Source organism: Mustela putorius, unplaced genomic scaffold (genome assembly GCF_011764305.1).
Source record: "Mustela putorius furo isolate JIRA1106 unplaced genomic scaffold, ASM1176430v1.1 tig00000275_pilon_pilon_pilon, whole genome shotgun sequence".
Lineage (NCBI taxonomy): Eukaryota > Metazoa > Chordata > Mammalia > Carnivora > Mustelidae > Mustela > Mustela putorius.
The window spans coordinates 23304494-23317007 of NW_025421341.1; the positions used below are offsets into that span (position 1 = coordinate 23304494).

Genomic DNA, 12514 nt, shown 5'->3' on the forward strand with positions numbered 1-12514 from the left:
GACTTTTGGGCCAGAGGATTTGGCTTTTCAGAGCTCCTTCCGGCCCTCCCATAGGAATGACACCATCATAACAGGACAGACTTTGGTTATAGGGGCTCAGGAGTATAAAGGGAAAGGCACCAGCATCTGCCCGTGCCCCTTCTCCTGGCTGTGGCTGCCACAGTCACAGCCTCTCCCTGTGAAGGCAGGAGCTGCCAACGGAGGGGACCTCGGAATGCCACATGACCCCGTTGCCTATCCTTGAAGGGGTTTGGTCATCATCTGAAAGAACAGTGTAGGCCCCTTGACCAGACTCAACCCTTCCTTCCTACTCCTGGCTTCCAGAAGCAAGTTGGCCCCAGGGGGTGTCTCCCAAGGCTGCTCCCTCACGTGGGTGTTGTCACACTCAGCCCCACAGAAGAATGGACACCTAGTCCACTTTGGGCGCCAGTGCTTTGTCCAGCACAGAGCATCTCCTTGTAATCACGCGTGGGGAGTTAACGGTTGCTGTGGCTAGGTCAGACCAGCTGTGGCAAGTTCTCTTGGCTGCTTCATCCATTGAAACCAAAACAGAAACCTCTTCTCCTCTGGAAGGGGCGATACCCGCTGCAGGCCTGCTTGCATCTCCCTCTGCCCTCAGGCTCGCTGACTTGCACAGTGGGGCGAGCACAGCGGACGTTTAGAGGAACCCGCTCTGGAGACAGTGCCTGTGGAATGCGGGTCGGGAATGGCCGGGCCCCGGATGAGGGCTTGCTGACTCTGCGTGTCACCCCGTCCCTCCGAAGCCTCGAGGAGTTCCCCTTGGCCTTCAGAGTGAAGGCCCCGCTCTAGACCCCGTCTGGACCTGAAGACCTGGGACGTGGGAGCCCCTGCTCTAACTCTGTCAGCTTTACTCAGTTTGGGGGCCAGCAGGTTGAGCTACGATCGTCTGCATGTTCTTTTTTTTTTTTTTTTTTTTTTAAGATTTTATTTATTTATTTGACAGACAGGGATCACAAGTAGGCAGAGTGGCAGGCAGAGAGAGAGGAGGAAGCAGGTTCCCTGCTGAGCAGAGAGCTGGATGCTGGGCTTGATCCCAGGACCCTGGGATCATGACCTGAACCCAAGGCAGAGGCTTTAACCCACTGAGCCACCCAGGTGCCCCTCGTCTGCATGTTCTTGCTGTCTCTGAATATTTGCTCCCGCAGCTTCCTCCTCCGGAAAGACTTTTTCTCTTTTTCTCCTGCTTCAGCCAAACTCTTAATTCCTGTACCACCCTTTCCCTCAGTGACCCTGTCTTCCCTGAGCCCAGAGGAATCTGCTCTCTGCACTCTGTGGCCCTCGTCTGCCCTTCTCTTGCCTCATTATTCCTGCTCACTGTTCTGATTGTGTATGGAGGGGATCGTCGTCCTGCTAGCCACAGGCTCCTGAGATCAGGACCATGCTTTGGCCCCTTCTTAACCCCTGCAGCCACACCCGGGGGCCTTCCTGGATGGTCCAGGACCATGTGGACTGCAGGATTGTGTGTGAGATAGTGGGGTGGGGGGGTGGAGATCTAGGTGGCTTTCCCAGCCCCGGAAACAGCCAGAGTGACATGGAGAGGCTTGGCCAGACAGGCATCTGTGGAGGGTACTGCTGAAGACCTGCTGAAGAGTGGGGGAGCTTGGGTTAGCTGAGAAGTCCCCAGAGCGCAGTCTTCCGAGTGTGGTCCCCAGACCAGCAGCGTCCGCATCACTATGGGAATATGTTAGGGATGCACACTAATGTACTCGATGCATCAGAAACTCTGGGGGCGGGGCACAGCAGTCCGGGATTTAAGCCCAATCCTGAGGCACCGTGAGCTTTGAGAACCTCTGCTAGAGAGTCAGGGACCTTGCTCAAGATGGGAGGCCAGATGTTGCTGGGAATTGCCTGGGCTGTGGAGCCAGACCTCTGAGGTTCTGAACCCTGCCCCCCAAGTTTAGTGGCCAGATAAGATGGAACTTGCCTCTTAGGATCATCTTCCTCCCATGAGGATCACAGGGGTCCCTAAACTTTCATGTACATAAGAGTACATGTACTTGTACTAGAGTGCTTGGATCACAGGGGTCCCTAAACTTTCATGTACATAAGAGTACATGTACTTGTACTGGAGTACTTGTACCTGGAGTGCTGTTTAAAAAGATTTTATTTATTTGAGAGAGAGAGTGAGCGCGCGCAAGTGCACAGGAGCAAAGATGCAGAGGGGCAGGGAGAAGCAGGTTCCCACTGAGCCTGGGGCCTGATGCGGAACTCAATCCCAGGACCCCCGATCATAACCGGAGCCGAAGGCAGACAACCCACTGAGCTACCCAGGTGCCCAACCTGGAGTGCTTTCTAAAAATGTAGTTTTCTGACCTCTGTTTTAGGAACTCTCATTCTTCAGGTCAGGGTAAGTAAGGCCCAGGAATTTATGGTTTAAACAGGCTCCCAGGCAGTCCCGATATGGGTGGCTGAGAAGCCCGGGTATAGAAAGCCTTTCATTGTAGGTGGCTGTGACTCTGTTTACCCTTAGAATGTCTCAAGGCATGTTGGGACCAATGTACTGGTCTAGGTGGGAAGAGACCCCCCCCCCCCACACACACACACTGAGGGCTCCCTCATACCTGTATTTTCATCAAGTGAGACCAAACTGGGAGCACTGTTGAAAGGCCACACACATGCACAGAGTCAGCGTGTCTTGAGGGTGATGGGGTACGTAGGGGCAGCACTCACATGGTGGGCCTATGTGCCTGTTAGGTTTGGGATACCTGCTCCCTACTTCCTGGCCAGTGTAACGGTATTTCCTACAGTGAGAGCCTGGCTTGTGGGTGGAGCAGGACTGAGGTACAGGGACTGGCTGCAAAGATGGTTTTGGTGGTGGGGCCGGTAAAAAGTGGGGTGGCACCAGAAGCTGGCGTAGAACCCCAGAGGTTTTGGGAGCTGGAGACAAGAGATCCTCCATCTCTGAGGAGGCCTGAGGACCCTGATGCAGGTGGATTCTCGCAGCATGCAGTTCCCCCAACCACCACCAGGGGTCTCCAAGGCTCCCTGCAAGCGTTGCCAATCTGCTCAAATCTCTGAGGTCCCTCCCTGGGCCTGTGAGTGCCTACAGCGCCATCCAGTCTAGAGGTGACCCTGGAGGTCACAGGCTCCATGACAGGGAGGGGGCTCCCACCTCCAGGGGCCACGCCTGGCATCTCAGCATCAGCTGGTGGCCCAACTCCTGGCAGATGTTCACCAAATGCCATTCTGACTTGCCTTCCCACCTCCACGTCAAGACAGCCAACCTGAATGGTGGCCCCATCCTCTCCCAGTCCCCCCCTCCTTCTTCTCTGGCTGGGAAACACAGGTCATAGATTGGGAATGTGGCACTGGGTCACGGGGAGTGGAGGGTGATAGGAGGGGGAGTGTCTGAGTAGCTCAGTCGGTTGGGCGTTCAGCTCTTGATTTTAGTTCGGGCTGCAGGGTCATGGGGTTGAGCCCCACAGTGGGTTGCCGGTGGGGAGTCTGCTTGGGATTCTCTCTCTCCCTCTCCATTTGCCCCTCGCCATCATGCATGCGATTGCGTGTTTTCTCTCTCTCAAATAATAGATGAATAGATCTTTTAAAGGAGTGAGGGAGAAAAGGCCATGTGACCTCTCTTCAGCAGCTCTGCTGTTCTGCTGTTCATGTACAAGCCCCTTCCGCAGTCCCAGTCCAGATGGCTGCTCATTGTGCGGCATTACTAGAAGCAGCCCTTGCCTCATGACCCTTGGCCCTGGGGGTCGGCCAACAGGGTGAGGCACTATTGCCAACAGTGCCCCTGTCCAAGCTGGTAGGAGGAGAGGTGGGTGCAGGACCAGTGCCCCCGGGTGGTGCTGGGCCAAACCTGCCCGTGGTAGTAGTGGGGAGGCAGATGTGGGATTTGGGGCGCTCTCAGGTGGAGGGGGTATTTCCGGGAAGGAGGCCGGAGGTCCTGACAGTTCTGTGATTGTCAGCACCACAGAAGAGGGTATGGCCTGGCCCCAGTATTTGAGGCTGATCAGCACATTCCCACATGGGGCTCTTGGTGGTTTGGTCTGAGCAGGGGCGTCCTCCGGGCCATCTGTCCTCATTGCCTCCCTCGGTGGGTGCTTTGGAGGGGGCGGCTCGGGGCAGGCATCCATGTGCTGCTGCGCACCTCACCCCTGTCTCCCCTGGGGCTGAGGCCTGGCACTTCAAGTGGAGACACCAGTGAGGGGCTTTGCTCTTGTCAGGGTCCAGAAGCTGTAAGGAGAGAAGAAGCAGATCCTGCTGCTGGGGAGCGAGCAGAGCAGGGTGGCTAAATACAGCCAGGCCAAGCGTTCTGCCCCTCCCCTCTCCTCCCCCTCCACTCCGGCCTCGGCCTCCCTTGGACTGCTTGTGGTCTCAGCAGGCACCACCTTCCCGGCCAGCTGCCTGCCTGCCACCCAGCCTGGCCCTGCCTGGCCGGCCCCCCCCTCCCCCCCTCCCCTCCCCCAGGCCCTCCGTGTGGAGCCTCAGCAGGTCAGCAGTGGGAGTCGGCCGAGTGGGGCTGGGCGGGCTGGGCTTCTGCTCCCTGGGGAGCCGGCTGGGGTGGGCAGTGGGCAGGCGGCAGGAGGGCCCGGTGCCAGGGCAGAGCCTTCAGGACAGGCACAGCCTGGGGTCTGTGCTCAGAGTCTTGGGTGAGTTGGGGTGCAGCCCTGTGGGGGGCCGGGCCACAGGGGCTTGGGGTGGGGGAACCAGGAGGAGGGGCCAGGGGGCTGTGGCGGATTCATGTCTGTATTTGGTAGTCGGACAAGAGCCAGCTCAGTGAGGCTGGGCCCCTGGCCAGTTGCAGGGGAGGGCATCAGGGCCCTGGGGACACCCCTCCCCCAAAGCGAACCCTGGTGCCCCCCTCCCCTTCCCCAGTCTGAGTTGCCCTTCTCTGTGGATGACTCAAACCGCTTTTCCATCCCCTGAGAGTTTTGGGGTCCGTGTTCTAGGGCTGGGGCCAACAGGTGCCCCTGGGGTATCTGGGGCAGGAAGCTGAGAAGGGAGAGGGGGAAGGGCGGGCTGGACGGTGCCGCCTCACTGGCCCTGGCACTGCCGGGTTGGGGCTTGTCTGAGGTGTGTGTTCCTCTGCACCAGGCCCAGCTCACCCAAGAGACGGGTGCCCGGGCTGTACCACTCTGGGGACCATCTGCGTTAGAAGCTTGCAGTTCCATGCCAGGAATGTGGGTTCCCTGCTCCAGTAGAATTTCAGGTCTCCCAGCAGGCCCAGGCCCTCTGCCACTTGAACCCCTTCTCCCAGGCTATTTGCTATGGTTTTCCTACTCAGGGGTTTCAACAGTATCAGCGTTAGGAGAGTCTGGGGCAGAGCAGGATTTAGGGGCTTGGGGACAGGAGACATCTGAGCGAGGTCACACAGCACGCAAGTAGGAGCCCCAAGAAGTAAAGTCAGGGCAGGACTGGTCTTCCTCCTACCTAGGCTGTGTGAAACATTCCAGACCTTATCAGGTCGTTGATCTGGGGCTGATCTCTCTAGCTGTGTCATTCTCTCTGTCCCCCCTTCCTCCCCTGGAGTCTCTCTCTTTGCCACTGTCTCTCCTTTCTCTCTTTTCCAGGCGGGTCCACGTCACCTTTCAGCAGCCCCATCACCTCTGACGAGGAATACCTGAGCCCCCCAGAGGAGTTTCCGGAGCCTGGAGAGACCTGGCCCCACACCCCCACCATGAAGCTCAGTCCCAGCCAGAACCGCCGCTCCTCTGACACTGGCTCCAAAGCACCCCCCACTTTCAAGGTCAGACTCCTGAGGCCAGAACCCAGCCCTTGGGCACCCCCATTCCTTCATGTGGGCCCTTGTTCTTGGGGTCCCACCAGGTTCTAACAAGACCTAGAGTTTGGCCCCATTAACCCTTCTGATATGGAGCCAGCCTCAGTCAGCCCAGTGTGGAATAGGCCTCTGTCGCAGAATCCTCTGGCCCCCGGGAGCCACAGCTGAACTCTGAATATCTCCCTTGACACTTTGGGGTCCCCTTCAGGTCTCACTTATGGACCAGTCAGTAAGAGAAGGCCAAGATGTCACCATGAGCATCCGTGTACTGGGGGAGCCGAAACCAGTGGTTTCCTGGTGAGTAGCAGCACCCCTGCAAGCTTCTTCCACTGAGGCCTGGCCTCTGGTTAGAGGGCAGGGGGCCATTTGTGGACTTGCCTGTGACCTGCCCAGAGGTCTCATCCCAGGTCCAGTGGTGCCGGTCCCTGAACATGCCCCCGCCCCTTTGTTCAGGCTCATTCAGGGTTTCTCCTTCTTGGTGGGGGTGGGGGGGAGGGTTGGGTAACAAAAGGTCTCCCGGCTGTCCTGCTGAGGATGAATGGGCGGAGTCATCTCTCACAGGAGGCTGCCCTCGGGCACCCCCATCAGGCGACAGCCCTGTGATTTTTGAGGCCTGCTTTGCACCCAGCCCTGTGCTAGGCCCAGGCATAACAGTTTGTTTCTGCGCTGCCAAAGCCGGGGGCTGAAGGCTACAGTGCTTTATCCCGGGTGCCTGGGACCCTGATTCCTGTTTGCTTAGGTTCTTAGTAGTTTAGGTCCCTGAGTTTTCATTTGTCATTGATTGGCCAGTGCCGTGTATGATTTTTTTTTTTAACATTATAAGTTATTTCTCATCTCTTTCAGGAAGTGGGAAAACTGTTTATTATAGAAAATAAAAATAAAACACAAAGATAAAATAAATAGATAAAAATAAAAACGTTTCAGAACTATTAAGAGCTGAATAGTTGTGGTTAGGTTCCAAGAAGGGCAAGTTCCCAATAGGCAGAGGTGTTCTGGAAATTGCTGGTGGAGGTCTGGGATGGCAGAGTGAGGGTGAAAACTTGGCCCTGTAGCCCAGAGGACAGATCTGGGAAGGGGGTAGATGATGTGAGACGCCTGTAGGGGCAGGTCAGGGCCTGGGCCCCCAGAGTGAGTTCCTGTCCCTCCGACAGGCTGAGAAACCGGCAGCCTGTGCGCCCAGACCAGCGGCGTTTCGCCGAGGAGGCAGAGGGTGGGCTGTGCCGGCTGCGGATCCTGGCGGCCGAGCGGGCCGATGCTGGCTTCTACACTTGCAAAGCAGTCAACGAGTATGGCGCCCGGCAGTGTGAGGCCCGCCTGGAGGTCAGAGGTGAGTGCCTCCCACTCTCCATGAACCCCCCGACCCCCACCGCCCTAGCCCTGGCCACATCCCTGCTCAGGTGCCAACTTTGACAGAACCTCAGATGGAGGATGTCACAACAGGCCTTAGAGATCCCACAGTTGGTTGCTTCTATGGTAGCTGAGAAAACTGAGGCACAGAGAGGGGAAGGGACTTGCTCAAGGCCACACAGCAAGTTCATTGCTCAGCCTACTACACAGTATGGCCTTCCCTGTGCTCAGTCACACCTGTCCCTGATGCTAGTCCCAGAGAGAGACCCTGCTTCTTACCACCAGCTGACCCCTCCCCATCCTCTTCCAAGCTTTTGTCACTTTGCCCTTTCCAGGCTCCTCCCTCACACCCACCCTGCTCTCCTCTATTGCCCCTTTGCCCTCCTACCCATCCCATTGCTGTGCAGAAGCGTTGTGGTTGGAGGGGGCCGTGGGGAGAGTCTGATAGCTGGACCCGTTCGGAGGGGCCCTTGGGGTGACTTGGGCTTGAAGCACTGGAGGGACCCTAGGGGTGCCAGGGTGAGCAGGACCGCGGAATGTGGAGAGGGCTGGGCCCCCGGATTCGGGGCAGAAGGGCAGCAGACCTTTCAGGCAGATAGCAGGCAGGCCTCGGCCAGGCTGCCCTTGGGGGACTGGTGGTTTTCCTCCCTAGGGCTGGTCATCAACCTCGCCTTCTACTTCCCCCTTCCCTGTGAGCAGCTCAGGGCTGGGAGCCCCTCCTTAGCTCCACACTCAGCCATCATCCCTCCCTTCCTGGTAGAGGCCAGCTCGGAGAGCTTTGCAGATAGATACCTCTAGCCCCTGCTGGAGCTCCGACTCTCACGGTCATGGTCACCTCCACTGGGCACTGCCTGCCTTAGTCACCTGCCCAGTGCCTCCCATTCTTGGGGCTGCCACTTCCTTGGTTTCTGAAACCTTCAGCTCTCCCTATATCCGTATCTGGCCCCCATTCCCTGGCCTCTTCCTTCCCCTCCAGGGTCTGGCTCTGCCTCGCTTCTCTGTGTTAACCCGTGTCTCGGTGCTTCTTTCTTTGGGGTTCCTTCTGACATCCCCTAGGCTTTGGGTGCCCCAATGCCTGTGGATGCCCTTTCCCTGGTTGCCCATGGCCTCTGCCTGTCCAGGAACCCCAGAGACCCTCCCAGCCTCTGGCTGGCTGCTGGCCCCTTATCCCCAGGCTGATGTGGGGGGATCTGAGAGTGGCAGGGTGCCCTGGCCATTTTAGAGACCACTCTCCATGCAGAGGGGCCCTAGCCAGGTCTGCGTGGCATGCGTGTGCGTGCGTGTGCGCGTGCTGCACTAACCTGCCGCTTGCTGACTGAGGTTTTTGTCTGTACACAGGCGAGTGAGCTCAGGGGGCCGCCTGCGCTCCCCCCGCTGCCCTCCGAGCTGCGCCCCTGTCTCAGGCACCTCTCGGACCTCGCTGTGTTTCACTGCCTCCTGCCCACAGGCCCTGCCGGCCCGCCGGCCCGGACCCTGTCCCAGCCTCCCATTCCATCCCCTCCCCACCTTGTGCAGCATCCTGGGATAGCCCGTGGGCCCCTAGGGACCCTTCCTCCCCAAGTGGACATAGGGCTGGGCGGGCTGGGAGCCCCCACATGGACTGAGTGCCAGCAAGGGGCTGCCAGGAGGGCAATGAAGACTCCCCCCACCCCCAGTCTCTCCCTGCAGGGGAGCACCCAGCGAGCGCATGTGCTACCGCTGCTGCAGGCCCTGTCTGTCTATCTGTCTGTCTGTGTGTCTGTGACAGTCAGGGAAGGATGCGTCGGAGCCGATGTGCGCAGAGGCAGGGCGGGAGAGGACAGGGCAGAGCACCCACAGGCTGGAGGGGCCTAGAGAGGCAGGAGGCTGTTGACAAGGGGCTCATGACGCAGGGGACCGGGCACTCACCATTCCAGAAACGGGTTTCAGATGGCACAACGCTTTCTGTTTCACAAGACACTAAAAGCCAGAGGCCCTCAGGCCCTACGCTGATGAGGAGGCCTGACCCAGTCCCGCTCTGGGCAGGTTCAGGGCTCATCTGGGACTCCCCTGTTCACTGTCAGGGCCCAGGATGCTCTGTCTGGGAATGAGGGTGTTAGCCAGGGTTGGCCAAAGAGTAAGGGCCTGTTGTCGTGGGTGTGAAGACATTTGAACAAAGCTGTTTCTTAGCTCAAATAAAGTCCAGTTTGTACCCAGCTGGTGTGCTGTGTTTTGTTTTTTTTTTTTCCGCCGCCGTCTCTGCCCCTACGTGGAACTCTCAGATTCCCTGCCCTCGAGTCCTTCCTGTTTCCCCTGAGTTCACCCTCCCTGGCCCAGCTTGGATGGCCCTCCTGAAGCCAGGCTCTGGAGCTCTTTGCTGGGCTGGCCGGGCAGGTGGGCTTTCCCTGTCTCCAAAGGAACAAAACGCATCTCTCTCTCTGTATCTGTCTGTCTCTTTGTGTGTGCGTGTGTATGTCTCCCTCGCCCCGTTGTGTCTCTGTTCCATGCGTGCCCCCTGTGGCCGCTTCCCCCCCGCCAGCACACCCTGAAAGCCGGTCCTTGGCCGTGCTGGCCCCCCTGCAGGACGTGGACGTGGGGGCCGGGGAGATGGCGCTGTTTGAGTGCCTGGTGGCGGGTCCTGCCGATGTGGAGGTTGACTGGCTCTGCCGAGGCCGCCTGCTGCAGCCAGCCCTTCTCAAGTGCAAGATGCATTTCGATGGCCGGAAATGCAAGCTGCTGCTCACGTCTGTGCATGAGGATGACAGCGGCGTCTACACCTGCAAGCTCAGCACGGCCAAAGGTAACTGCGCTCTTGGGCCCTGGGGCTGCTGGGGGGGCCCCCCCGAGAGCCGCAGGTTGGGGGCTGGAGGGGTGGGAGTGGGGGAGCTAAACAAGATAAGGCAGTGCACCTGTGTGGGTAGAATCTGTCTGGGGAGTGGCCTCTGGCACAGCACGCCTCCTCCCATGTCCCTGCAAACTGGTGACCCCAGAGATAGCCAGTCTGTTGTGGTCTAGCCAGCCCACCCGGACTTGGGTTCCAGTTCCCGCCCTGCCACAGACAGCCACATGACTTTGGACAAGTCACTTCATCTCTCTGAGCTTCAGACTCTTTGTCTGGAAAAAGGGATTGTGAGACAAGCTCCCGTGTAGGGGGACCAGTGGGATTAATGAGCTAATGTGTGTCATGCGCGAAGTACAGCACAAGCCCGGCAAAGGGTGGCGTTATAAATGTCAGCCATTACTATTATAAATGACATCTCTGACCTGGTCCCCGTCCTCCTTTGAAAAGCAGAGATCATGCCTCCCCAGCGCGGGGTGATGAGTGCCTAAGGTGACACTGGAAGCCTTTGCAAGCAGGAGAGGATCAGGGCAGTGGAAGGGGCTCTCATTTGCCCCAGAAGACTTCTTGTGGGCTGGTGTCTTAGGGCCAAGGAACATTGCTCTGGGTCTGGGATGGGAGGGACGGAGTGTGGGCCCCAGCCAGGCACAGAAGAAAGCTTCCCCAAGGGCAAGGGAAAGGTGTGGAGGAGGAGGAACTGGGTTTGGCTTCCAGACCTCTCTCTTAGAGCCCAGCTGAGCTCCATCCTGACTGGGCAAGGGGCGATGAGGAGGGCCCCCTGTGGTGGTCCCGGCAGCCATGGCTTCCCTGCCACCCACCCTTGCCAACCTCTACCCTCCTGAGAAAGCCAGATCTTAGGGTCTCACCCACTGCCTCGCTGCTCCAGTGTCTGGGGACCTTGCTGGGCTGTGTTCATTCCCAGCTCTGAGCGCAGGTCCCCGTCCCTGCCCGGTATGCGGGTGGGCCCTTCGGGTTGGGGTGCTTGGGGCTCTGTGGCCTTCCCTGCCACAGCGCTGCCCCCTCTCCACTAGATGAGCTGACCTGCAGCGCCCGACTGACCGTGCGGCCCTCGCTGGCGCCCCTGTTCACTCGGCTGCTGGAGGACGTGGAGGTGCTGGAGGGCCGCGCGGCCCGCTTCGACTGCAAGATCAGCGGCAGCCCGCCCCCGTCGGTCACCTGGACTCATTTTGGTACGGCCCTCCACCCTGCAGATGTGCGGGGAGCCCTCAGGTCCAGAGGCCCCGGGTCCCTGGCTGAGCCTGCTCAGCACTCCCGCCCCGTCCTCCCCCAGGCCGCCAGGTGGAGGAGAGCGAGAACTTGCGGCTGCGGCAAGATGGAGGTTTGCACTCCCTGCACATCGCCCACGTGGGCAGTGAGGACGAGGGGCTGTACGCGGTCAGTGCGACCAACACGCACGGCCAGGCCCAGTGCTCGGCCCAGCTCTATGTGGAGGAACCCCGGACGGCCGCCACCGGCCCCAGGTAGGGGGTGCTCCTGGGGAAGCCAATGCGGCCTCTGCGGTGCCCAGGTCCTGTGGTGGGAGACCTCTGGGCAGCTGTGTCGTTCTTCCAGCTCAAAGCTAGAGAAGATGCCATCTATCCCTGAGGAGCCAGAGCAGGGTGAGCTGGAGCGGCTGTCCATGCCCGACTTCCTGCGGCCACTACAGGATCTGGAGGTGGGCCTGGCCAAGGAGGCCATGCTGGAGTGCCAGGTGACTGGCCTGCCCTACCCCACTATCAGCTGGTTCCACAATGGCCACCGCATCCAGAGCAGCGACGACCGGCGCATGATGCAGTGTATGTGTTCAGGGAGGGACCCTGGGGAGCATCCCCTCCGGCACCCTCTTTGTTCGTGGTGCCTTCATGCTCTCCCTGCCTTCAAGCCTTCCTTCTCTAGCCTGCGCGAGGGCAGGGTGCCTGTGGGAGGGGGCGCAGAGGGGCTGTGCGGTCAGGGTCTCTTTCTTCAAGCTGCACAGCCTCGTCGGTGGAGTCGCCGCTCCAGGCCTGGGTGTCCCCCTTAGCACATACTGGACGGGTGTACAACTTGCTGCTGACCAGCAGCAGTAGCACAAGGGCAAGGTTACGGAACCCCTCGGTGCCTCGGTTTCCCCATATCTGCAATCTATTCCCCATATCTGCAAGCCTATCTGCAATAGACTCACCATAAGGATGAAATCGGTTAATACACACAAAGCATCTAAGGGGGGGCCTGGCGAATAGCGAGTAGTCAGCGACCGCTCATCTTCTTGTTACTGCTGTTGTGGCTGCTTGTTCATAAAGCAGGGCTCTTCACGCCCTCCTTGAGAAGTTTCGGTGAAAAGGCCAGCCTGGGCAGTGTCTGGCTTTGAGAGGCTGCTAGGCCAGGGTTGTTAAGAACAGCGGGTAAAGAAAAGGAGCCAGGGGAGGAGCACAGAGGACCGGATTCAGGACCCTGTGCTTTCCGCCTGGGGCTGTTTCTCTTGGGAGCGTCTCAGTTCCATCCTCGAAGGAATCTGAGTCTCGAGATAGGTTCCTCTTACAGCTGCAGTGCAGCAAAACTCCCCTCTCTCAAACACTGTGTGAGTGCCAGGCCCGTGCTCAGCTTCCTCATCAAGGGCCTGGAGGGCAGCGACTGGTACCCGT

The 12514-nt window shown here is 59.0% G+C and overlaps 1 protein-coding gene across 14 annotated transcripts in view; it reads left to right on the forward strand.

The window, feature by feature from the left end:
* The window catches only part of SPEG (striated muscle enriched protein kinase), a 55961-nt gene that overhangs the window by 20684 nt on the left and 22763 nt on the right, over window positions 1-12514 (forward strand). For 9 of the 14 annotated variants that reach the window (XR_006606367.1, XM_045078767.1, XM_013061617.2 and 6 more), the window contains 7 exons: window positions 5541-5716; window positions 5958-6046; window positions 6901-7076; window positions 9594-9854; window positions 10925-11083; window positions 11185-11374; window positions 11466-11689. Coding sequence is in view for 13 of the 14 variants with exons in the window: in XM_045078767.1 (XP_044934702.1) it covers window positions 5541-5716; window positions 5958-6046; window positions 6901-7076; window positions 9594-9854; window positions 10925-11083; window positions 11185-11374; window positions 11466-11689 (1275 nt within the window). In the remaining variant the exon portion in view is untranslated. The other 5 variants (XM_004762863.3, XM_004762862.3, XM_004762861.3 and 2 more) reach the window with 5 other exon arrangements.